The following is a 23,221-nucleotide window of genomic DNA, read 5'->3' as shown; positions in this document are numbered from 1 at the left end:
CTATGGAGTCACTGAAAGAATTCATTTCCCATTAAAATATTCCTATAAAATAGAATAGTTCTAATATCCAAAAACCAGTTGTGAGTTTTATTGTCCAGTGTAGGGATAATATATGTTATTGATTAGGAGCCATTGGCTCACATGACATGGTGAAATTGAGCTTACCAGCCTTTCCAGGTTGAATGTATATTGTTACTCCATATCCAACCAATATCAATCCCCATGCAAGAATTGTATAAATTAGTTAAGTCAATAAGCAAACACTCATTCATTCATGTATGAAGGCCTATCGTTGTTGTTTTTTTTGCTCCAGCAAACTGAAGCTATAGTGTACTGTCCTAAGATTCACATTCTACCATGTAGTCCCCCACCTGTCCGCAGGGAGGCGCCAGAATTCCCCGAACCATTCCTACGTCCACTCGATTTCCTAGTGCTAATCCATCTCAGCTCACGTCAGGAGAAATGGCGGACCTGGACGGCAGCGACGCATCTCCTGCCGAATCCCAAGGTGAGTTGTTATCGGCAGTAAAGTGGACTTGACGGACTTTTGGGGATGGAATAAGTTCGGGACAAATATGGTCAACATTGACAAAGTAGAAATGGTGTTATTTTCTTTTTTCATTCGCTTTGAATCCTTACCAGAAGTTGAGGTGAGGTGTAAGGAGCGCAAACCGGGTCACGGGAATAGGATTAACTCTCAACCTAGTCCCTGGTGGTTTATATTTAGTGATTCAGCCTTGTTTTTCGAGCCCGTTGATAAAAGTTTGTCTTGTTGAGCATTGTTTTTATTGGGATTTCTGTACATGTCAGTGTCAGTAGACACCTGTTGCTGACATTTTTCCAGCTTGTCAAAACGCCCCTGGGGCTTCAAATACATGGGGTTGGCCTGACGTGACAGGTGAATGTGTGTACAAAGGGTCCAGAAGCTTCTCTAGAACGCTGCAATTACAAAAGGTGTTACATACACGCAATTGTAATAGAGCTAAACATGCCGTAGGCTGGCCTACTTCGCCACCTTATCAGCACCCTAATCGCTCTCCTATAGGTCAGAGAAGGGAGAGGGAAAATGTACTTTGGAACGAGGAGTGTAAAACGAAAGGAAGGAAGTTATTCGTGTCCATTTCTTTGTGGATTCTGAAACACGTTTCACACACTGATGAGATCAACTGGGATGAACGAATAGTTTGAATGGGAGTATTAATGTTCTGGGGATAGGTTCTCAAAGTGACAACTTAATTACATTAAGTACAATTTAGGCATACATGGTGCAACGTTATGCTATTGCGGCGAGTAGATGTAATCCTGTAAATAGTACCCACACACAATTTGTCCTGGATTTATTTAGGTGAAAAGGAAGAGTGTGTGTGTGTGTGTGTGTGTGTGTGTGTGTGTGTGTGTGTGTGTGTGTGTGTCTGTGTCTGTGTGTGTGTGTGTGTGAGAGAGAGAGAGAGAAGGGCGTGGAGCCAAGACTATCGGGTTAAAGTCTCTAGCGTAGGATTACAGTATTACTCCATAGACTACTGTGGGAACAAAGATTGGCCGACTGTTTCGTGAAGGTGTGTAGTCCTAGCTCCTAGGTATAGCTTCTGCAATACGTTTTTGAAAAAACCTTCTGGAAAGCCCTGGGCTTCCCTTTGTTTTATATGAAGATCCAAATTCAAGTATGGATTTTATGCAATGTGTTTTTTTCACATCACAACTCTGCTATACGCAATGCCAGGGCTACCCAATGCTTGATATTTCTGCAATGCAGCATCCTCAAGCCCATTTGTGTATGCAAAACATCCAATGTACACTTTCAGAGTGACACTAGGAATCGGCATGCACTCATGCACCCACAACTGCACACAATGTGCATAAAGATGAGGCTTGTTTTATAGTGGTCCTGTGTGTGTTTGGGGGGGGGGGGGGGGGGGCATAAGCTGCCGTAGAGTCTGCCAAATCTCTCTCTCTCTCTCTCTCTCTCTCTCTCTCTCTCTCTCTCTGCATCTTAAACTGAGAGTTCAGCACATCTCCTTGCCTCCATCTCTATACGTTCACCCCCCCCCCCACCCCCACACACACACACAGCAAATTTACTAAACAATGCTGGGAATGAGCCTCTGCAGTGTTGACACCACTAAAAGTGGGTGGAGTCGGAAGCCACCTCTTCTGTGAACAAACACTGTATACATACACTAGCAGAAGCTAGACCTGTTGTGTGTGTGTGTGTGTGTGGGTAGTACATGCGTGTCTGTCAATTCATTGTGGTAAATGCTGGCTTTAGTCTGCATGAAGGTCGCCCGCTCACTCCCTCACAGTGTCTCGCTCTGACATCATTGGTCCACGTGCTGCTGTCATCAGGGTTACCCTTCCTGGTATCGCATCTCTCCCTCTCGTTATCACCACTAAATATTTGAATCAGCTGCGTCTTTGTGTCCTGCCTGCACCCGTACAGCCAGTAGCATCAAGTCAGTTTTTTCGGAGTTTGCATTTGCAGACTGAGGGACGTAGATTGAGCCCAGGGCAAATCTAAGAGACTGTTGTAGTTTTAGTAGTGTGTAGGGGAAAGATTAGTGTGTGTCCCTTGAATTGAGGGAGAGATTTATTTGGGGACTGAAGGACAGAAGTCGCATTTCCACTCCAGTTATCAGGATTACAGTTTTTCATCTTGCACCAGGGCTCATCATCCTGCAAGTCCCTCGCTCTCTCCTTCTCTCTCTCTCTCGCTGTTTCACTCTGTACCTCCCGCTCTCTCACCACCACAGTCAGTCCGGACACGGCACAGTGAGTTGCTCCTTTTTTGTTTGTTTTGTCTCCCTTCGGTTCCTTCCCTTTAGTTCTCTTGCTTCTCAATACTCCAAATCCATAATTCTTTCTTTGGATTGTTCTGCCTCTCTGTCCTTCTCTCTACCCCTCCTTCCAACACATCCTCATTGACTTCCATCATTGTTAGTGTTCTCGACTGCCTCTTGCTCTATCTCTCCTTCCGCTATCTCTCCTTCCTCTCTTGCGCTCTCTCTCTCTCTCCCACTCTCCACACTGTCGGAGGCTGACCAGTAGCGGCAGTGTTAGCATTGCAGCTAGTGTTAGCTGTTGCACAGCCAAGTCACTGCTGCTGAGGATAGAGCTAGGCTGTTGGCGGGGGGCAGAGAGGAGGCAGTGGTGGTGGTGGTGGTGGTGGTGGGGGGGGGATAACCTGCAGTGAGAGAGAGAGACCACCTTGTAAACCAGCCCAGTGACTTCAGCACTGTCCTCTGGTGACCTGCCTCCATCCAACCCCCATACCGATGCTAAGCGGTGGGATGGGCCGGGCTAGGTGACACAGTTAGCCAGCACGCTAGTGGGTTAGCGACAGGGGCAGGTGATGCCCAACATTAAAGGACAAGTAACGGGAGGAGGAGGTGGTGGATGCCCGCGGGGCAAAAGCACACTGAGGAAGGGAGCCAGCCGCTCGGCCATCCCTGCCCTCTTCACCATCAGGGAGGAAGAGGAGGGACAGAAGCAGCGTGGGGCTCGCACAAGGAGAAAAAAAGGTAGAGGAGATGGAGACGGGAGGATGCACACTTGAGTGACAGGTGGATGTGGGTTGGCATTTCCGTCCTAGCTCGTAGTGCGGTATGTATGGATGGAGATTTGTGTCATTGCTGTATGTGTGTGGCTGGCAGTCACGCTGGCAGGTATCTGGGAAATGGATGAACAACTTTTCAAAGTAGCCCAGAGAGAATTATTGTGATTTCCAATTTAAAACGAGGAAATGTGAAAATGCTAACAGATTTTTGTGTGTGATGCATGGCTGCTGAACCACGGTGCTAGACTTGTAGAAAGTAGTCAATGCAAACACCATTGAGGGCATCCTTTTGCCTTCAGGGAGCTCTTGACGTTTGTAGTGACAAGTAACTGTCTGGTCAAATTGTGTTGGCTTGTGGAAAGTGGCTGACACCCTTCAAGGGAGAGAGTGGGGATTCACCCTCTCTGGTGTGTGTGTGGACGTAGTGCATGGCTAAGCACAGCAGTCACTCAGCAATTATTTGTGTGACTGTCATTTCTGGGTTGTAAGCCATTGTTATTCTTTAAAAATAAATAAATAAATTTAAGATGGAGACAAAAGTTTTGTTTTCAGACAAAGTTCATGTTCCGTCCTAATTAGTTATGGATTATTTCTTGGCAGACTGTTGACTGTCTGGGGCTCCTGTCTCGCCTGACATTCGATAAGGATCAATAACTTGAGCAGGGAGTTATTGGTGGTGCAGCCAGTTTGGTACGGTTACACAGGAAAACCGATGCCTTTCTTTCTTGGCTCTCAGACAACCTTCTTGGGTCACTTCTCATGGGCAACACCAGCTTTGACACAATCCTTAATAAAGTTGTTGATTAGGGCATGACTGTGTCCACTCGCCCATCGTAAGATGCAAATGCTAAGTATCCTGGCATGTGGAAATGTCCCCTTCATCTCCCTAACTTTTCTCCATGGCCAGGCTGAACCAGAGGGCAAGGCTCATGTTAATGCGTTGGGCCGTTACAGTCCCATCTAGTGTTCCCATGGGGCATGAACACAGAAGTATGCCTAGCACTTTAAACATGAATAATGGAGAGCAGTGGAGACTAAAGACAGGAAGGATACGGAAGTCCCATGCCAAAGTTCACTAAAATGTTTTAATTTATTCATTTATAATAATCAAAGGCAGCTACCGCTTTTGTAATCTTAATTATGCAACGTTTTATCCTCAAAGCATCAAACTTAAGCCCAATGTAGTTCATCCAATGCTCAGGGTGCCAGTGTGTCTACTGAAACTGTCCAAGGCTAGGCTATGCTTTGATTATACCTGGGCTAACAATGCTCTTACCTTATACACAGTTTACCCGTTGGCCAGGACGAGGGTGTCTCCCATGGGGCCTAGAAGGAAGAGACACCCCTGCTTCTGGCCACTAGACTTCATCGGCTGGAGCTTAGCGTTTAGCTTAGCATTAGCGCCAGCTAATCCTCTCAGGCCGCAGGATAGGCATGAGGCACCCCCCCACCCCTGTGTTAGCCTGCTACCCAGAGGCCAGCGCAACTCGGCACTAATCGCTAACTCTGAACATTTAATCTGACTGCCGCTGGTACAACATGATACACACACACACACACACACACACACACACACTTTAGAAATAAGAGAGGGTTGGGCAGATTAAAGAGTCACTCTCGACACTGTCCCATTCTGTGTCTATTTGTCTCTCTCTTTCTCTATCAAATAAATACATTCCCAGAGTAAAGGAAGGGACGGTGGGAGTTGGAGAGAAGCCACAGATTGGACGACATACAAAAACAGTTCCAACAACATTTGGGCACATCAGCCAGATTTGACCGCTTGTCTCGATCTGGTTTCCCTTTTACTTCGGAGTCCCTTGGCACTGCTGGAGGCTATCTCCTTCTGTGGCGTGTCATCTTCCACACTATGGATTCCCTACTGGACTTTATCTTCTCCTGTGGAGGATGCCGCTAGTGGGCACCATGTTTGATTTGGATCCACCTATCTGACCTATCGGAGGGGACTGCTTCCCCCCACTTGGAATCATGTCCCAATTTAAGTGTCCAGGTAACGGCTAAAGACAATACGATTTATAGCTTTTAAGACCATCAAACTTTGCTACAACACTTTAACTAATTAAATTTAACGCAGACTGAATGGTTCCAACTAGTAATAGTTGGGCTCTTTCAGCCTGCTAAACTATAACTGCATATCCACTGTTTGATTTGGTCAGTGACTACGTGATCAGCCAACACTGCGGTACTTTGTCCTACAGTATATTGGGGGTGTTTGGACGCCCTGTCATAAACCATACAACATCTATTTGCACAATATGTACTGTATATTAGATCTAGGGTGGAATTATGAAAATTAATGCAGTGTATGACAGATGGTGGGGAAATGGGTGCACTAAGCTCGAGGAGCGATGAGGCTGTTTTGGGGTCATCCAGCAGCTGAAGAGGGGAGCTTTTGAAGCACTTTCCATACTTCTCACCCAGATTACAGCTGTAGAGATCGGGCAGTACGTTGGAAGGTGGCTGCTTCAATCCTCATCTCCTTTAGTGGCATCAGTTTTGGCATGTCTTTAGAGTCCACACAAGCTGGAGTTCACCTTGAATTGTCGACCCCTGTGGTTGACATAGTTTTGACTGTCGGTAACATCAATGTCCCGTTGAACATAGCCCATCACGCTTACACACTTAAGTGATTACGAATGCATTTCTCGTGGCTATGAATCATAAGGAAGACAGTTTCAGTTTTTGTATATATACAGGACATCTATGAGACCTTAAACCTTTAAAAACAAATTATAATAAATGTTTGCTAAAATGGATCATCAGATATCCATCTATAGCTTATGACCGCAATCTCATAAATGTGCCATCTTATCATTTCCCAAACAGCCCTTATGTGAGGCACCTGAGATGTCACTGTTTGTCTCAATATTTACACACCATCCTTCCTGCTGGGCTATTATCTGAACGTTTTAAAGGTTATGGTTACCACCATGTGATCCCCTTCAGCTGGTTCCATTTAAAAACACCTCAACCCTGCTATAGTTCTGTAAAGATAAATGCACTGATATGGAACGTAATCATAATAATTTAACCCTGATGATATAATGGAAGAATGCAGTAACCTTTACAGAATTAACTAAAGGCATTCAGAAACGGCTGTATTATTCCAAACTAATCTCATGGTCTAACTACATTATCGCTTAATACATTGTATGTTGTTGCAATAAGCTTTGGTTTACTTTATTTGTGTTTCTTTGCATGTATTTGTATTGCTTTGGTAAATGTTATTATGTGCAGCTGTTCATTATTAAAGGCCCTTGGGGAAAGGATTTACCTGCGGTAAAGATGACCAATACTCCTCAAAGTGAGGTTGAAAGAGAGCCACAAAGAGCCAGAGCAGAATTGGGCCTATTGACAACAAAATGTATCTTTATTAGGAGAAATGCCCAGTGTGTCTACTCTCGCCTGCTCCAAAGATGGTAATGATTAACTTTAAGAAAGTATGCAGATATTGTCTCTTTTGTTGTCCTGGGTAAACATAAAACCGGTTTCAATGCAGTGACGCCATGGGCTGGATGTAAACTCGTGAAATCTGTGGTTGCCATTGCACTAGGAATGCAGATATGGGTGAAATGCTTATCTGGGTCACATGATATGTCAGTGTTTTATCATTTTAGGTTTTTCTAGGACACTCTGGTGTCTGTGGGGACTGTCCTTCCTCTGTCATATCAGATGCACAGCTACTGACTTTCTCTTGGATTACTGGAGGTGTACGGGGTCAAATATACTCTGATACTGCTGTCTAATGTTGGCCAATGCATGCAGCTGTAATGAGATCAACGTCAGTGTTAATGGGGATAATTGCTGAAATGTGCTGAGTCATCTTTGGGCTGAGAGTGTTGTTTATCAAGTGGTTTTGTATGAGCTGTCGGGACTCAGTGGACCGTATTGAGCTACATGAGGTTATATAAAGGAGCAGGAACAACTAAGGGCAAAAATGTCACTTGATATATATATATATATATATAATAAAAAAGGCCAAAAAAACTTTGAAGAAATTGTTGGTTTTAATTCTGGTTTATTGATAACTGTTTCTACCCCCTCACACAAGACGGTTGTGTTTACTATATACTGACTGACAACAACAAATTTTTATTGGTATGACAACAACACATTTTTATTGGTATGATGCTACAAAGATCACCTTATTATCTTGTATTCAAATAATAAGGTATGCAGGGGGAGATATATTGTATTCTATTAATCTGTTGCGGTTCTCAATTCTGTTAAGCCTCCATTAAGACTTCTGTCTCGTGTGTGTGTGTGTGTGTGTGTGTGTGTGTGTGTGTGTGTGTGTGTGTGTGTGTGTGTGTGTGTGTGTGTGTGTGTGTGTGTGTGTGTGTGTGTGTGTGTGTGTGTGTGTGTGTGTCTGGGTCTTTACTACAAATAAATTGTACACATCCTGGCACTGCAATGGAAAGCATGGGCCTTCTTTCGTCCTTTGTGTGTGTGTGTGTGTGTGTGTTGGTGTGTGTATGTGTGTTAGGAATCTTCCTGGATACCTCTTCAGCTATCCCAATGACAGACAAACTGTCTGTCTGTGTTTTGATACAAAAATGTAACACCTTCAATCTCTTTGTCTCCGTCTCTGTCTGTCTCCTCTCTGCTCCCTGCTGACCCTCAACTTTCCTGTCTTTCTGTCTCCTGCCTGTCTGCTCCACTCTTTCTCTTTTCTCTTTGTCTTTCTGTCCTTGTCGGCCATTCTTCCTTCCTTCCTTCTTCCTCCCTCTCTCCCTCCCTCCAGCGTCTTCCTCCCAGGGTACAGCAGAGGAGGGCGCGGCGTCCTCCACCTCCAGGGGGATATCCTCCGTCTCGGGCCAGACGTACACCGTCACCCTCAGCACCGCCGGCACCAGCAGCAGCCCCAATGGCAGCACCGCCTACAGAGCAGGTGGAGTTCATACACAGCATCCCTTTCTTCTGAGTGGCTTTCAGTGGAGGTAGCTGGATTGAGGGGGACCCGGTCATAATCCAAGACCGTCTGATTTGGATAGCGCTGAATCACAGCAACAGTCTCAAAGGGCTTCACAGGCCATTATATATGACACCCCCTCAATGTATCCCCCACAAAGGACAAGACTCCCTTGATTATTAAGGGAGAAACCACTAGAAGGAACGCAGGGGAGTGGGGGGCCTTCTTGGCATGGTTGTTTAGTATTTTCTGTGTTGTCATTTTATGATCAATTAGGAAGCATGACCTGCCCTGATAATGATAAGGCAAACAAACCCCATAGACTCTCAGTTGGACCTGGGTCCATTCATAAGCATATCATGAAATCGTGCATATATTTATGTATTGATATTGTGTACAGATACTCCCTTATATAATCATTTTCATTCAGCTGTGCTTGAATCCAACCCCATTCATGGCCATGGCCATGATTCATCGCCTCACCCGTTTCCCTTTGTGTGACTCTGTTCAGACTCTCTGCTCTACAACAAGATTGATGAGAGACAGAAGCTGGCCCGAGAACGCCGCGAGGTGCAAGAGAAACAAAATGGTGTGTATTCTGCACATGCTTTTGTGTGTGTGTGTTTGTATGTCTTTGTGTCGAGAGCTTCAGCTGACCATTCACATTGGTTTCTTCTTATTGTATCCTTTTGTTTATTGAATATACCTTTTTCAATGCCTATTTTGATAGCTGTGGTCATTCTTTACTTACTTCATTCAAATCCATTGAACCTCTGCAACTGGTGTGTGTGTGTGTGTGTGTGTGTGTGTGTGTGTGTGTGTGTGTGTGTGTGTGTGTGTGTGTGTGTGTGTGTGTGTGTGTGTGTGTGTGTGTGTGTGTGTGTGTGTGTGTGTGTGTGTCAGCACTGCGGGAGGCGGAGTGGCAGGAGCGCGAGGAGCGAGCCAGGCAGCAGTACGAGAAGCACCTGGAGGAGAGGAGGAGGCGGCAGGAGGAGCAGCGGTGCAAGGAGGAGAAGAGACGCATCGCCGTGGAGGAGAAACGCCGAAAGAAGTTTGAGGAGGATCAGGTGTGTGTGTGTGTGTGTGAATATGCATATTTGTTTTGGATACAGAGGTCACTGTCTGTAAAATCATTATACAGTCTTGTTTAGTCACTAGTTTTTACGGAAAATATGTGTGAAAATAATTTGTCCAGTGGTCACATACAGCACTGCTACTGTATGCTGTAGATATGTTATTACAATTATGAGGTTTTGTATTTGAAACGTATTGACATTTGTGTGCTGGATTATGTTCAGCACATAATAAGCTGGATGAACTGGTTTCCAGCGCGTCATTAGTGTAACATATCCTCCATCCTGCCGCTGAGCTCATCCAGGGACCCCGCGGTCACATGATCTTTACACATCAATATGGAATAACGTTTCCTTTATGGAGGCCGTAAAGTAATGTGCACCGGGGGTTATTATGGGATAGGCTCGCCACGAGGCGGTGATCCGCCGCACCACTGAGCGGAGTCAGAGGACCAAACCCAAGCCCAACCGCTGGTCCTGGGGAGGAGCCCTGCCCACACACACACCCAGCACGCACGCAGGTAACACACACACACACACACCCAGCACACACGCAGGTACTACACACACACACACACACACACCAGTACTACACACACATACACCCAGCACGCACGCAGGTACCACACACACACACACACACACACACACACACACACACACACACACACACACACACACACACACACACACACACACACACACACACACACACACACACACACACACACACACACACACCCAGCACGCACGCCGATACTACAAACACACACAGACAAACACACACGCACACAGGTGATGCACACAGATGATGCCCACACGCACACAGGTAATGCATACAGTTGATACCCACACACAGGTAATACACATAGGTGATACACGTGCGTGTACACATAAATTCACAATGTGCACGCAAACACACGCCTATAGCACACACATAAAAACAAATGAAAAAAACACACCTAAAGGCACATTAACACACAGCACGTGTGGATGTGTGTTAATGAGATGCGTTGCAGTATAGGTATAGTATATATATATAACACCTGCTTTCTCTCTATAATTAACTATTTCTGGCTGTTTTTGCCTCACAAATAATGTGTTATGACTGGCAGCCGGTCAGGTTGCCAGGCCTTCGCCCACGCCTGTGTGTGGTTCTTTTGTGTAGTTGTGTGTTGCTCTGTGCCAGTTTTGTTTCCCTTTGTTGTTGTTTGTACAGTGAGTTGCACTGCCCTGTTAATGCTGACTCACACCCTTCTCCACCTCTCTCTATCTCATTCTCTCACTGGCATTTCCTGAATATTTGTTGTACTGTAGGCTACTTCTTCCTTGTTTACATTTTGGAACCAATCCTGTTTTTTATTCTTTACCCGCCAATGTTTCCCCTCCCACCGCACACCAATGTTGTTCCATTGATTTTATTTGTTTTCATTCTCCTATCTCTCTCTCTCCTCCCCTCCCTCTGTCCGGCTCCTGGTCCAGGGTTTGTCGAGTCAGCTTTCCTATATCAACTTGACCTTGCTGGGCTGGAGCACTTGCAGGGTGCTTACAGTCACTCCCGCAGATATGGAATGGCCTCACAATGTGAATATATGAACACGCTAGCTAGTGGTTAGCCGACTAGCTTGCTAGCTGTAGAAAGCTGGCTTTACCATTGTCGTCCAGTTGGTGTTTTGTGTTCAATGGTTTGTGTAGCATGCAGTGTGTGAATACTTGTGTTAATATTGAACGATGTATAGATAACATAGAATCTATTAGTCCCTAATTCCCCAGGTCCTTTATTAGTCCTAAGAAATCGCTGCATTTTCACCATCTAACCGGACACACTCATAGAACAGATGACACACTACCACCATCTCTCTCTCTCTCTCTCTCTCTCTCTCTCTCTCTCTCTCTCTCTCTCTCTCTCTCTCTCTCTCTCTCTCTCTCTCTCTCTCTCTCTCTCTCTCTCTCTCTCTCTCTCTCTCTCTCTCTCTCTCTCTCTCTCTCTCTCTCTCTCTCTCTCTCTCTCTCTCTCTCTCTCTCTCTCTCTCTGTCCATGCCCCTCAGGTTGTGTGACCTGAATTCCCTGTTGTGTTTGTAGATTCAGACAGGCGGGCGGTCTCTACCATGAATCTGTCAAAGCACATGGACCCCATCATAACCAAGCGCCTGTCCTCCTCCTCCGCCACACTGATGCACTCGCCAGACAGAGGTGAGAAAGATGAGAAAGAGAGTCTGAGTCTGATTCCCAAGCTAACAGTGTTTTTATCCGCAGTGTGGGTTCAGCCTAACTTGTTGCTATCCTTAAAGGTTCAGTCAGTGCGTAGGGTTGAGTGGCATCTAGCTAAACAGACTTTGCAGACATGGAATATAATGTTCTTACGTATTTTTTAATGGTGTATAAGAAGAATATGATTATTATCTCCCTTGGTACGACCCTGATAGCACTTCTATTCATAAGAATATGTAGAGCACCTAATTGTTACAATTATCTACAAATGTATATATTTATATATTTACTGTTCCATGTCCTGTCAAATTAATCAAATTCTCATAAAAATATAGATTTGAGTCACCATGAAACAACGGATTTGTCTCCTTCAGTGCTCTCAGTGGCCTGCCGTGTTGTGAATACCAGTGTGTTCTGTTTGGCCGTCCCGTCTGTCACTCACAGCCTTGCGAAAGAGGACAGCCTCCTCTCCTGTCATTAGCGCCTCTCAGTCCAAACTCCGCCTCCACCAGGGGAAGAACGCCCACAACAGAAACACAGGTGTTGCCTGGGAAGCTGGTTGTCGAAGATGTCATCCTTGTTAGCCTCATCATCACTCATAACCAACTCTGAATCATTCACTCTGAGTCAAACGATAACAGTGGAAAACGTTGCAACATGTTGCAAACAGGGAGCTATCGTTTGCAAAGATGGTGTTGTGGTTGAAAACACTAGTGCACAAGCCATTTTATTTCCTGTGCATGCCATACTGTACACACTTCAAGGGACATGAAGTAAGAATAAGTATTGATATTAGTATCAATATATTTTCAATATCATTATTATGAAATGGCCCGTTTTCATGATGTTGATCAGTGATTTTATATTATCCCTACACTTAAATGTACACTATGTTACATATCTGGATTAAAAGAAAAAAAGGTAGGGATGTTATTAATCGATCCATATTAAGAACAACGTGCCAACATGCTGAATAATGAATTTCGGCTCCTTCATAATAGATTACTTATTCATGATTTTGTGTTTATCTGGAATTCCCTTTTCTGTGCATGGTAGAGAGGACATTCATTGTATTGCATCCCCAGGTTTAGGGTTGGATGTTGAATGTCTTGAGAGAGCTCAGCATGCCTTTGTTAGAATGTCATTCCCCAGACTCCAGCATGCCCCCATTCTCTAATCCTCTTGGTTAATCTTTAGTTTTTTTTGGGAACGCTCTGTGTTTTTAATATCCTGATCGCCCAAAATGTTTTGCTTCGAAACCACTCTGAATCCATGATATAATATTGATATTACATACATGTTGACATAGTTGAAGACTACCACAATCTAACATTTAAAGTATTAAATAAATAATACATACATCATAATACATAATGTCTGAAATATTCCACAGTACTTTGTCAGGCATAACACCCAAACATGAATAAGAGATAAAGGTCGGCATAACAGGTAACATTTACCTTTAGCATTGGCCTTACCTGAAGGGTAGGGCGTGTTTGGTGTTTTGTCAGACACCACTGGCATGGTTTCCATTGTGTTATCTGACTGCACTCCTCCTCCTCCTGTCTGCATCTGACGTGGTCTGAGCCTCACCACAGGCTGTTTGTTGATGGCTGTGGTCAACACGCAGAATGCATGCTGCTGTGAATGTGGCCCAGCCCATTCATGGAGAGTGGCCTTGTGCCTTGGCAGTTATGTATTATTTTAGCATGGCACCTGTAGGAGTTATAGAAGTACTTCTTCAAATACTGATGTGTGTGTGTGTGTGTGTGTGTGTGTGTGTGTGTGTGTGTGTGTGTGTGTGTGTGTGTGTGTGTGTGTGTGTGTGTGTGCAGGTCTCCGTCACCTGCCTCTGTCGCCATGGGAGAACATGATGGTGAACCGCCTGCAGCAGCCCACACACTCCTACCTGGCACGTAGCCGCAGCACGGCCAGCCTGGCCAAGGAGCTAACAGGTAACGCACAAACACACACACACACACAACCTCAGACGCACAATCTTCTAACAGACCCCTGTTGTTTTCCTTTCCACCTGTCAAAAGATGCTTTTGCAGAGCCATGACAATTGCATGTTCATTGAACCTGTGAATCACCTGAACTGAATCTTATGTTAGAAAAGGTACGCGTGCAAGAATGTGTACTTTGAACTTTTGAAACCAGAGAAACCTGGAGTCTGGGTAATCAGACTAAGCCTGATTTAAAAAGCATTACGCTGACTTGTACTTAAGTTACCAGCCTGTATCTGGAACATATAGGGTGTAAACACACGCACACAGACACACGCTCCCTCTTACACAACCTTAAATAAGAGGCCTAAACAAGTGAACTGTTAAGGAAGTTTTCCCCCTTTTTGGGGCTCCTTCTTCCCCTGCTGTTACCAGAGCAACTGTGCAAGATGCCCAATTGCAATTGACAACTTTCACACGGTCAATATGTATGCAGGTCTGCATGCAGGAAATAACATAGCCTGCACTGCAAACCATCATGCTACCAACTGTCTCCTGAGGAAAGCTAAATCAGATAAATCAATGTCCGACATTTTATGCATTGTGAATACATTTCTTTCATCTAGTACAGTAATGGTTACCTCCACCAGTATAGGCCTTATCGTTGGCTTTGATTGATGCAGATGATCATGAAACAACTGTGTTTTGACAGTTGGCCGGGAGACAGGACTGCTGGCTTTTTCTCTCTACTGTTGCCCAAGCATCTGTGACCGATTTCCACTTTTCGAGCCATGTTTTGTCTCCCACTGCCCGTTGGCTTTTGCCACCAGCACGTGCTCTCCGGCGCATTCATACCCCATGTTGTGTGAACGTGTGCTCTGTAGTGCACATGTGTTTCTTTGCATGCTCAAAGGTTTATCTTTCAGTGTGGATTGTATTGTTTACCACTGTCTGTTATGGTCACTCTCTACCACCTTTTTTTTCTATGGGAAGGGATTTAACCGTAACAATGGTTCTCTATTTAAAAAGCTCAAAGACTAGTTTGGTCAACTCTGTCTAGGAAGGGAAAGAGACATGTCCCAAATGCTAAGTGTGGGCCTGGGGGCAGCCAAAGATGTTGTTTATTTAAAGGAACAGGTTATCAACGACATCTGATGCATGGATTTAACTTAAATTCTAATTAATAATAGGGTTTTTGGGAGACAGTAAGTTGTCCACTAGTCTTTTATCCAGCATATTATCCCGAAGTTCTCAGCCATATCAAACACTCTAGTTGTTCTGCACGTATCCCATAATAACTAACATTCAATGAGATTATTAACTCTAATGATCTTCCTTTCTATCTTTCCTCCTGATTTCCTCCTTCAATCTTTCCATCTCCGTCCTGTCAACCTTTGAAATCCCGCCTCTCCTTTCCTTCCCTATCTTTCTGCCTATCATCCATCTAAAAAACCCTCCATTTCTCCATCTTTCTCCTCCATCCTTCCATCCTTCCATCCTTCATTCCTCCATTGTCCTCATCCGTGCATCCTCCTCCCTATACGCACTCCCTCTCTTTATTATTGGTCTGCATAACCCTCATACTCCCATCCTTGGGAAATGACTCCCGGAATCCCCCATCCCGCCCGCGCCACTCCCCCATCTCCCTCCCATGTGCGTAACCCCCCAGCCCTGCCTGTGTGTCCCCGCTCAGTGTCCTGCCAGCCCACGGGTCCCATGTCCTTCAAGGCCCTGCAGGCCCAGCCACTGCCCCACTGCCGCAGCCACGACCGCAACCTCAGCCGCGGGACGACCCCCTGTCCGCCCTTCTGCAAGAGGAACCTCGGCTCTATGCAGGTAGAGCGATGTGGACAGATGTATACGCTCATCAGCCTGGAAAAGGCCAGCATTGCAACTAACCCTTTTTTTTTTTTTTCAAAGGGGACCCTATTTCATCCCCAGGTGTGATGGTCATTTCCTGAATTTCCTGTCTGGGATCAATTAAGAATGTAGTATCAATTGAAGAAGTTATCCTATTTTTAGATTAAAAGCCATTAAAAGGAATCCACCCTATGGGGACATCACACACGGTGTTAAATAGGGTCAAAGTCGTAGTGGGAGATTGGTGCGTTTGAATTATTACATTTTGATTCTCCTAAGATCCACTCAAGCACCAAGGTGTTTTTTTGCCTATACTATTGTTTTAGTGTGGTTGCAATGCGATTGCATAATCAGGGAGAGAGAGAGAGAGAGGGAGATGCAAAGCCAAGATTGGCAAAACTAACGATATTCAGAACCGCACTCTTCTCTGTCGCCATCAAGGTGTATTCAGGTGTGGGAACAGCTGCCTCTCTTTGGCGGGAACACAGAACATGGAGCCGCTAGGTGTATTTTGCCTATACGTTGTCAGAAGTGATTTATGTGATGTGATTGCCTGAAACGGAGCGAGAACAAGACACGCGTCACAAAATGGCTGCCGCACATTTGGTCAGCCGTGTGTGTCCTGGAGCGACGCACACGGCCTCCACACACTCGTCTGCATGACCCTCTCCCTTTCTCACTTCCTGTACAATCCGGTCGGAAGCCTGACCCAGACGGAGGCAAGCGTGTGTGTGTGAGCGAAAGTGTGGTTGGAAATGTGTTGTTTTCCTTCAAACTTGTCCTGAGTTTTCCTCAAAACTTGACTTGTGTAGCATTTAAGCACGGCCCTTCAAATAGCCATATTTCATCAAGGGATGCTTAGTCATGTCATGTCATGTTTTCGTTTTTTTTATCAATCTGTTTTGGGTACATGCTGATGAGTGTGGACATTGCACCGCTTGCTCCCTGCGCTAGACAGGCCATCTGTCCTGCCAGTGTATTACAGCTTATACCATTAAGGTATTTAAGAGAGGACATCGCATAAGCTCCAACATCACCCCGTGTGTCCTTTCACACACACACATATGCACGCATACACACACATACAGGACGGTGAAAGTAAACCACCACTCCTTAATGACACACACACTGTGCTATTGTCACTGTGGTCCAATCCCCTCAACATGAGGCCAGTCTAGATGTCTGTATAGTGTAACAGTGTCATTTTGCTGTGGTGCCTGATGCTAGGATGCTTAACAATTGATTTCAGTTTTTATGATTGTTTATGATGCCCCGTTGTCTTGGACGTCGGCACAGGTTTTAAGCATGAGCTGGCAGCCTGGGAGACAGAAGTCACTCCAGTGCTCAGGTCAGAGAGAGGCTGGTCAGCTAATCCGGGCACAGGCCACTCTATCCTAGCTGTTGGCAAGGCTGCTGCACCTTGTCGACAAATATGACATGTAGACATGACATGTAAAGTAGACGCTTGCTCTTGCACAAGTGTCATCACTCTGTTGATATAGTAATGTTTACTGCCGTCAGTAATTGTCACTGTACAGTGTCAAGGGAGGCTATTCTTAGCCTGGAAACATCTGCGGATACATATGGAAATGTTTCTAGATATGTATATGATGTATATGGACATGTATATTTGGATGTATATGGGTACACAGCTGCATAACTTTATTTTCCTTCCTTTCTTCTTCTATCCCTATTCTGCCGCTTGTCGTTTACAGCAGCACAAGGAGCATGACTTCACCAGGAAGTCCTGGAGCAACCTGACTCTTCCACTGGCTCCTACTCTGTCCCTGGCCCCTAGGAAACGCTCATCCTCCCCAGGGAAGAAGAAGAGTAAAGCCACGTCGCCCTCTCCTGGCAGGTAGGAGAATCACACCCACGAAGGCCGTCCTACCTGATATCCAGTCTGCTTTTTTCGGTTTGCACTTCCGTCTCTCCTACCCACGTCACCACCTGCTTTCCGACCCAGCGAAGGCCAATCCGATTTTAATCGGGGGTCCTGCATGACTTTTCGCGGGTAGCTTTATTTTGTTGGTATTGTGTTTGGTTGTGTAAGCTGTTCCTAGGAGCACTGGAGTCAATGGCCTCTTCTGTTCGGCCATCGTCAGTCAACACTAAAATCCTGCTGCCTGCCCATGAATGCACAGAGGACCGCCTCTTTGTGGCGTTCTCTCTCCTGATTGGATAAAGTGGGAACGGGATACTCTAAACATTTAACTGCAATATGCAGAGCAGAGAGCCCAGGAGACCCATGCTACTGACCACACTGCGATGACAGCAATGGCTTTTTGAATAATTATTTTATATATATTTTTTTTTTATATCGCTAAAAACGCCTTTTTAAACACTATCACTGTTTAATTACGTGTTCCGAAACCCCTTCATCATTTCAACACACTGGGTGTATCTACTGTATTTAACAGTCGAAATTCAGTGTGACCCGGACAGACATTTGACTGTGAAATGTCTCCTCTCGCTCCACAGACCTCCCCAGAAACCAGCCGGTCGACCCCCGACCCCCAAGCTCATCAAGTCCCCCGTGGCCGACGACCCCGGGAACATGCGTCCGGTGAAGCTGACCCCCGAGGTCACCGTCGCCCCTTCCCTGACCTCCGCTAGAGGCGGGAGGGGAGGCGCAGAGGAGGCTGAGGAGGGGAACCAGCTGCTGAGCCCACCCCAGCCCCGGCCTCAGCCGGTGGGCCAGAACAGAAGCAGCCTGGAGCAGGCTCCGTCAGCACCACCTCCGGTCACACCCGTCCCTGGTCGGTTCCTCACTGGTCTCCTCCTTCTGAGCCACAGCTCCTGAACTTAACATTGTTTATATAACTTCACATTGGTCATTTAACTTCACATCGGTCATTTAACTTCACATTGGTCATTTAACTTAACATCGGTCATTTAACTTAACATCGGTCATTTAACATAACATTGGTCATTTAACTTAACAGGTAATTTAACTTAACATTGTTTATTTAACTTAACATTGGTCATTTAAATGGCGGGATCAGTGTAAGTATTTAAATACCATTAAATCATTCATAGTCTCCTAGTTAATTAATTTCTATGTCTCATTTTTATAGTGGGATAGATTGCTAAACAGAAAGACCCTTTTAACCAATAAAATAACAAAACAAAGCTCAAGCTCACCAACAGTTATGAAAATAAGTCATCACAACTGTTGATGATTCAAATAATGACACCAGGGTGGAAAGTGTGCAGAGTCTTTTCCGGTCGGCAGCGTTGCCCCAGTCGTCCTCTGACCTGCATGGCCTCTAATGGGCCGCTGGTTGGTTGTGCTCGCAGAGGCGGTGGTGAGCAGCCCCACGGCCCCCAGGCCCTCGGGGGGCACCACGGACCGCGAGGAGGCCAGCCGCATCCTGGCGGAGAACCGGCGGCTGGCCCGCGAGCAGCGGGAGAGGGAGGAGGAGCAGCGCCGGGAGCAGGAGGAGCAGCAGAGGTACGTGGTGGAGGGAGGGGGGTTGGAGGAGGAGGTGGAGGTGGCATGTGTTGTGGGATTTAAAACGTCTTCCTTAGTCTTAGTTTACATTGACGCCGGTGACTGAGTGAAACGGAATATTGAAGGATTTTCCTCTTTACAATATGATTATTTATCATTTGCTTTATTGTTCTTAATAATAATAATGATCCATGTACATTTGTCAAGCTCCACTCCAATACATATTCTTGGTAAATACTCAAATTGCTTGTGTGAGACTTAGGGAAATTGCTAATAATCTAGTATATACAAAATATCCTCATTATAACGGTTGTAACATTTCTCATAATCATTCCCTTCAGCCCAAAATACGGTGCAAATCACCAGTCTAGGGTTCAGTTTTCTATAAGGTGTGTGTGTGGACGGCATGTGTCCCGCCTCCTACGACAGACTTGCCAAGGAGGAGATGACCCGTCGCAAGGCGGAGGAGCGGGCGAGGAGGGAGGAGGAGGCGCAGCAGCAGGCCGAGGAGAGGAGGCTGAAGGAGGAGGAGGAGGAGAGGTTAGGCGAGAAGGAGAGACTTCAGAAGGAGAAGGAGGAGGCGGAGAGACTCCAGAGACAGGTCGGAGCAAGAGCCCACTGGAACTCACCGAATCTGGTTCATCCGCCAATGCTGTAGTTTGAAAAGTGTGTGTGTGTTGTAGCGGGTAGAAGAGGAGGCGCGGCAGAAGGAGGAGGGGGAAAAACTGAGGCAGGAGAGGGATAAACGTTCCCAGAAAGAGGAAGCAGAGCGCAATGAGAGGAAAAAGGTAATACACACACACACGCACACGCACACACCTCAATGTGATTCTGTAGTGCTGTTAAATGACCTCTGTCTTCTCCTCCTCCCAGCGCCTCGAGGAGATCATGAAGAGAACGCGACGTTCAGATCCGTCAGAGAAGGTGGGGAACCGCGTTACTATGGCAAAACAAGACGGCTGTGAACCACCTCAATCACTGACATTTTTGTTTGTCATTCCTTTCCAGAAAGTTACACCTCAGAGCAACGGAGGCGATGCAGGTAACCACTTCCACTTCGCTCTTAGTTTTGGATTCTAGAGCCACCTGTGTACAAACCGGTCTAACAAACGGATAGTGTTCGTGCCGGTCACAACTCAACTCTCTATAGCGCTTTGGGTAGCAACTGATACAAAATATTTGTTTCTTCTCCGCAGCAGTGAGCCCATCCCAAGGGACGGCCCCCGGTGCTCAGCATCAGAACGGCAACGGCCACGCAGCCCCCGACTCGACTCCTGCCCCCCCCCCTGACACCAGCACCTCAACCCCCCCTGACGGCAGGTAGGAGCGAAAACCACTCAAACCCATGGTCTCTAAGGGATGGACATTCAGCACTTTGGTCATAGATGCTGTGTGTGTACGTGATGAGTATTGGGAACATGGGACACACTACAGGTGATTTCACTGATTTGCACACGTGCAGTGCCACCCAATGACCCAACTTTGCGGGCTCAGTCGATGGCTAAAAAATAGCTAAAAAAATTATGCTGGCTTGCATACCGTGAAACGTGACCAGATGTAGAACAGCATCCTGGTGTTTTTGGCATACGTCCTTTTCCATACTATGTATTGGGCCATACACTAAATGTCCTTTAACGCCGGGAAGATCTCTCTGAGTATTAATATTAACGTGCAATAAAAAATAGAAGAGAGAAGGTTTGCTGCAGAAACTCAGCAAAAAGAAAAAAAAAAGAAAGTCAAATTTATCGACGGCCAACCGACTCCTCCTTCTCGTCCTCCCGGGCAGAGAGAACGGGGAGTTTGAGGAGGTGATCACGCTGCCGCCGGGCTCCAGGCAGCGGCCCCCCGGGGAGGAGCAGCAGCCGTTGGAGGAGAGGGACCGTGTCATTGCCTTCATGGAGAACGGCCTCCTCAAGCCCCTGGGAGGGAGGGACGACCTCGCGGCCCAACAGGAAACAGGTCAGCGTGTGTCCCCTCGTGGTTTCTTTCTCTCCTATTCACTTGGTCAGCAGAAGTGGCTCTTTGTTTGAACGGCGATGCTTCATAATGTATCACGATAATGACAATAATAGCAGCGGCTTCGTCGTGTTCTTTGTCTCCTTCCTGAAATATTTTAGACGTGGCCTGAAGTGTGTGCACGGGCCTCAGTGAACGCACACACACACAACAGAGCGGGTGGAAGGAGAGAGTGACGGCACACAAGAGACTGGAGTGGTTGGGGGAGAGATGTCTGCCTTGAAATAAGGAGCGAGGGACCACCTCTAAGGCCACACCCCCTAAGGTAGTGTAGCTCCCCCCCCCCCCCCCCCCCCCACACACACCTCCCCTCCCCCGACTCCCCTCCCCCTGCGTCCTGCTGATCTGAAGAGCACCATAGCTGTCTCCCAAAGCTGGCATTCTCCAAAGAACTCTCCAAAACATCCAACAGATGCTGACGGGATTCCCGTCAACAACTTCATACTTCTACTCCGGGAGTCAAGGAGGATCAGTCCCTCCTTCTCCGACCACAACACTTAAGTTTGCCTCCGTGTGTGGGGTCTGTTTGGGTGGGGCTCCATCGCCGCTCCCCCCTGCTTCTGATGACCTGGTCGTGCCACCCCTCTAAAATAACAGCAGCGGTGAAGATACTAACCCCCCTTATATGTTGCAGCGGCTATGGCTGTGGGGGTGTGTTTATAACTTATAATTCCTGTAAAATAAGATAAGAAAACGTCTTGATACTTTCTGTTGTTGTAGAGCATAGCGCGACTTGCTGGAAGCAGCTGGAATTCCCTCTGTGCCCTAAGTATTATAAGGTTTCCCCGTTTGTCAATGAAACCTCATAATTCTACCGATCACGCTTTTCTTTAGAAATAATAGAGGAAATAAATAATGGGGAGTGGCCTAGTCATTGATCGCAGACAGTCTGTGTTAATTTAAAATAATCCTATGTAATGAACCTATAGCGGTTTGAGATGCTCCCGTTTACTGTAGTTTCTGCTGCTGTGTCTAGAAGATGTTCAAGAGTTGTTGAGGGGTGATGGTGGATTCAGAGATGTTTCTCTCAGCTGATTTTTGTTTAGATTTATAACAATGGCTGTAAAGACCCAATTATTTCTGTTATTTCTCTTCTTTGATTAAATTGTTCCTTTTCTTGTGTCCCCTTTAAAAACAAGGGCAGGAAGCTGCATCTACTCTTGTTTTGCTGGTCCAAATTGGCAGTGTTTGAGGGCCGTGGTACTTGGGTGGGTTAAAAATATACTTTAAGGAAGGTCAATAAAGGGTGGTCTTCATTTTGTTTTTTTTAAGAAGAAAACCATGAAAGGGTGAGATTTAAATTGTGAAATGTATGCATGCTCTCTGGAATGACCTAATGAAGATGGAGGAGAGTTGATTGAGGAATAAATGCTGCTATTTTTGACCTTCCTTTGCCTTACCGCATTATCCCAAATGAGGTCAAGTATGGACTTGGGCCCAACCTAGTCTTTAAACACCAAGGAGATTAAAACCTGTGGATTTGACCCTGGCTGCATGTTTACAGAATCCTGGAGTAAATGTGTATAGTTATTGTGGCTCCCGTTCTATAGAATGGCTTCAAAACCACTTTAATATAAAATACATCGAAACCAGGATTGACTGGAATGTTATTGGAGAATTATGACTCTTATCACAATGGTATGGGGTGTACAAAGTCATGGGTACTTATTAAGCAATAATACTTGAAATGTAATCAGGCTTGTGTAGGCGTGTTTGACCGCACACCGCAACAGTGATCCGAAAGAGATCCTGAGAATGAACACTCAACTCCAGCCTCACCCCAGATCAGTCCAATTGCTTCAAAAGCTTTGCACTTAAAAGTTTTGTATCTTACAGTATAGACCATTGTGTATTTAGAAACCGTTCATGTTTATACTATCAATACATTGTAACAATACCTACTATACTGAAATGCAAGGTAATTAAGGTTATGGTTTGTTTAAAGTGGTTGAAATGCAGTAAATAAAATATTATTTATTCTGCATCACGACTTCATGAAGAGGAGCTTCTTAACCCTAGATAAGGGTGGGGGATGCACACTGGAAATGCTTTAGTTTCTTAACCACTGTCCATGAGGAATCATTCCCAAACTGTGCTTTATTGCATGTTAATAAAGACTTTAAATTTGGTCTTGATTGATGCTCATTCTCTTTAGTTGTGTAGATAACCTCACCCCA

General features: G+C 45.8%; 1 protein-coding gene across 1 annotated transcript; it reads left to right on the top strand.

Annotated features, from left to right (window-relative positions):
• Positions 1-444: 444 nt before the first annotated feature.
• On the top strand, positions 445-23,114 carry map7b (microtubule-associated protein 7b). The gene is made up of 18 exons (XM_084483988.1): positions 445-508; positions 8,316-8,462; positions 8,995-9,072; positions 9,387-9,550; positions 9,960-10,077; positions 11,640-11,750; positions 13,604-13,723; positions 15,408-15,550; positions 17,290-17,432; positions 18,056-18,333; positions 18,875-19,028; positions 19,458-19,629; positions 19,712-19,816; positions 19,902-19,952; positions 20,037-20,070; positions 20,225-20,348; positions 20,815-20,987; positions 21,146-23,114. The coding sequence occupies exons 1-18, from the start codon at positions 463-465 to the stop codon at positions 21,154-21,156; spliced, it is 2,172 nt and encodes a 723-aa protein (XP_084340114.1). The 5' UTR covers positions 445-462; the 3' UTR covers positions 21,157-23,114.
• Positions 23,115-23,221: the final 107 nt, after the last annotated feature.

Source organism: Micromesistius poutassou (assembly GCF_964030765.1).
Source record: "Micromesistius poutassou genome assembly, chromosome: 19".
Taxonomy (NCBI): domain Eukaryota; kingdom Metazoa; phylum Chordata; class Actinopteri; order Gadiformes; family Gadidae; genus Micromesistius; species Micromesistius poutassou.
The sequence above is the reverse complement of the archived record's forward strand: the minus strand, read 5'-3'. Positions and strand labels throughout refer to the sequence as shown.

Coding starts and splice junctions, on each gene's coding strand:
- map7b (XM_084483988.1), top strand. CDS start 463: ATGGCGGACCTGGACGGCAGCGACGCATCTCCTGCCGAATCCCAAG. Junction 17,433..18,055: donor ACGTCGCCCTCTCCTGGCAG/GTAGGAGAATCA, acceptor CTCGCTCCACAG/ACCTCCCCAGAAACCAGCCG. Junction 18,334..18,874: donor TCCGGTCACACCCGTCCCTG/GTCGGTTCCTCA, acceptor TTGTGCTCGCAG/AGGCGGTGGTGAGCAGCCCC.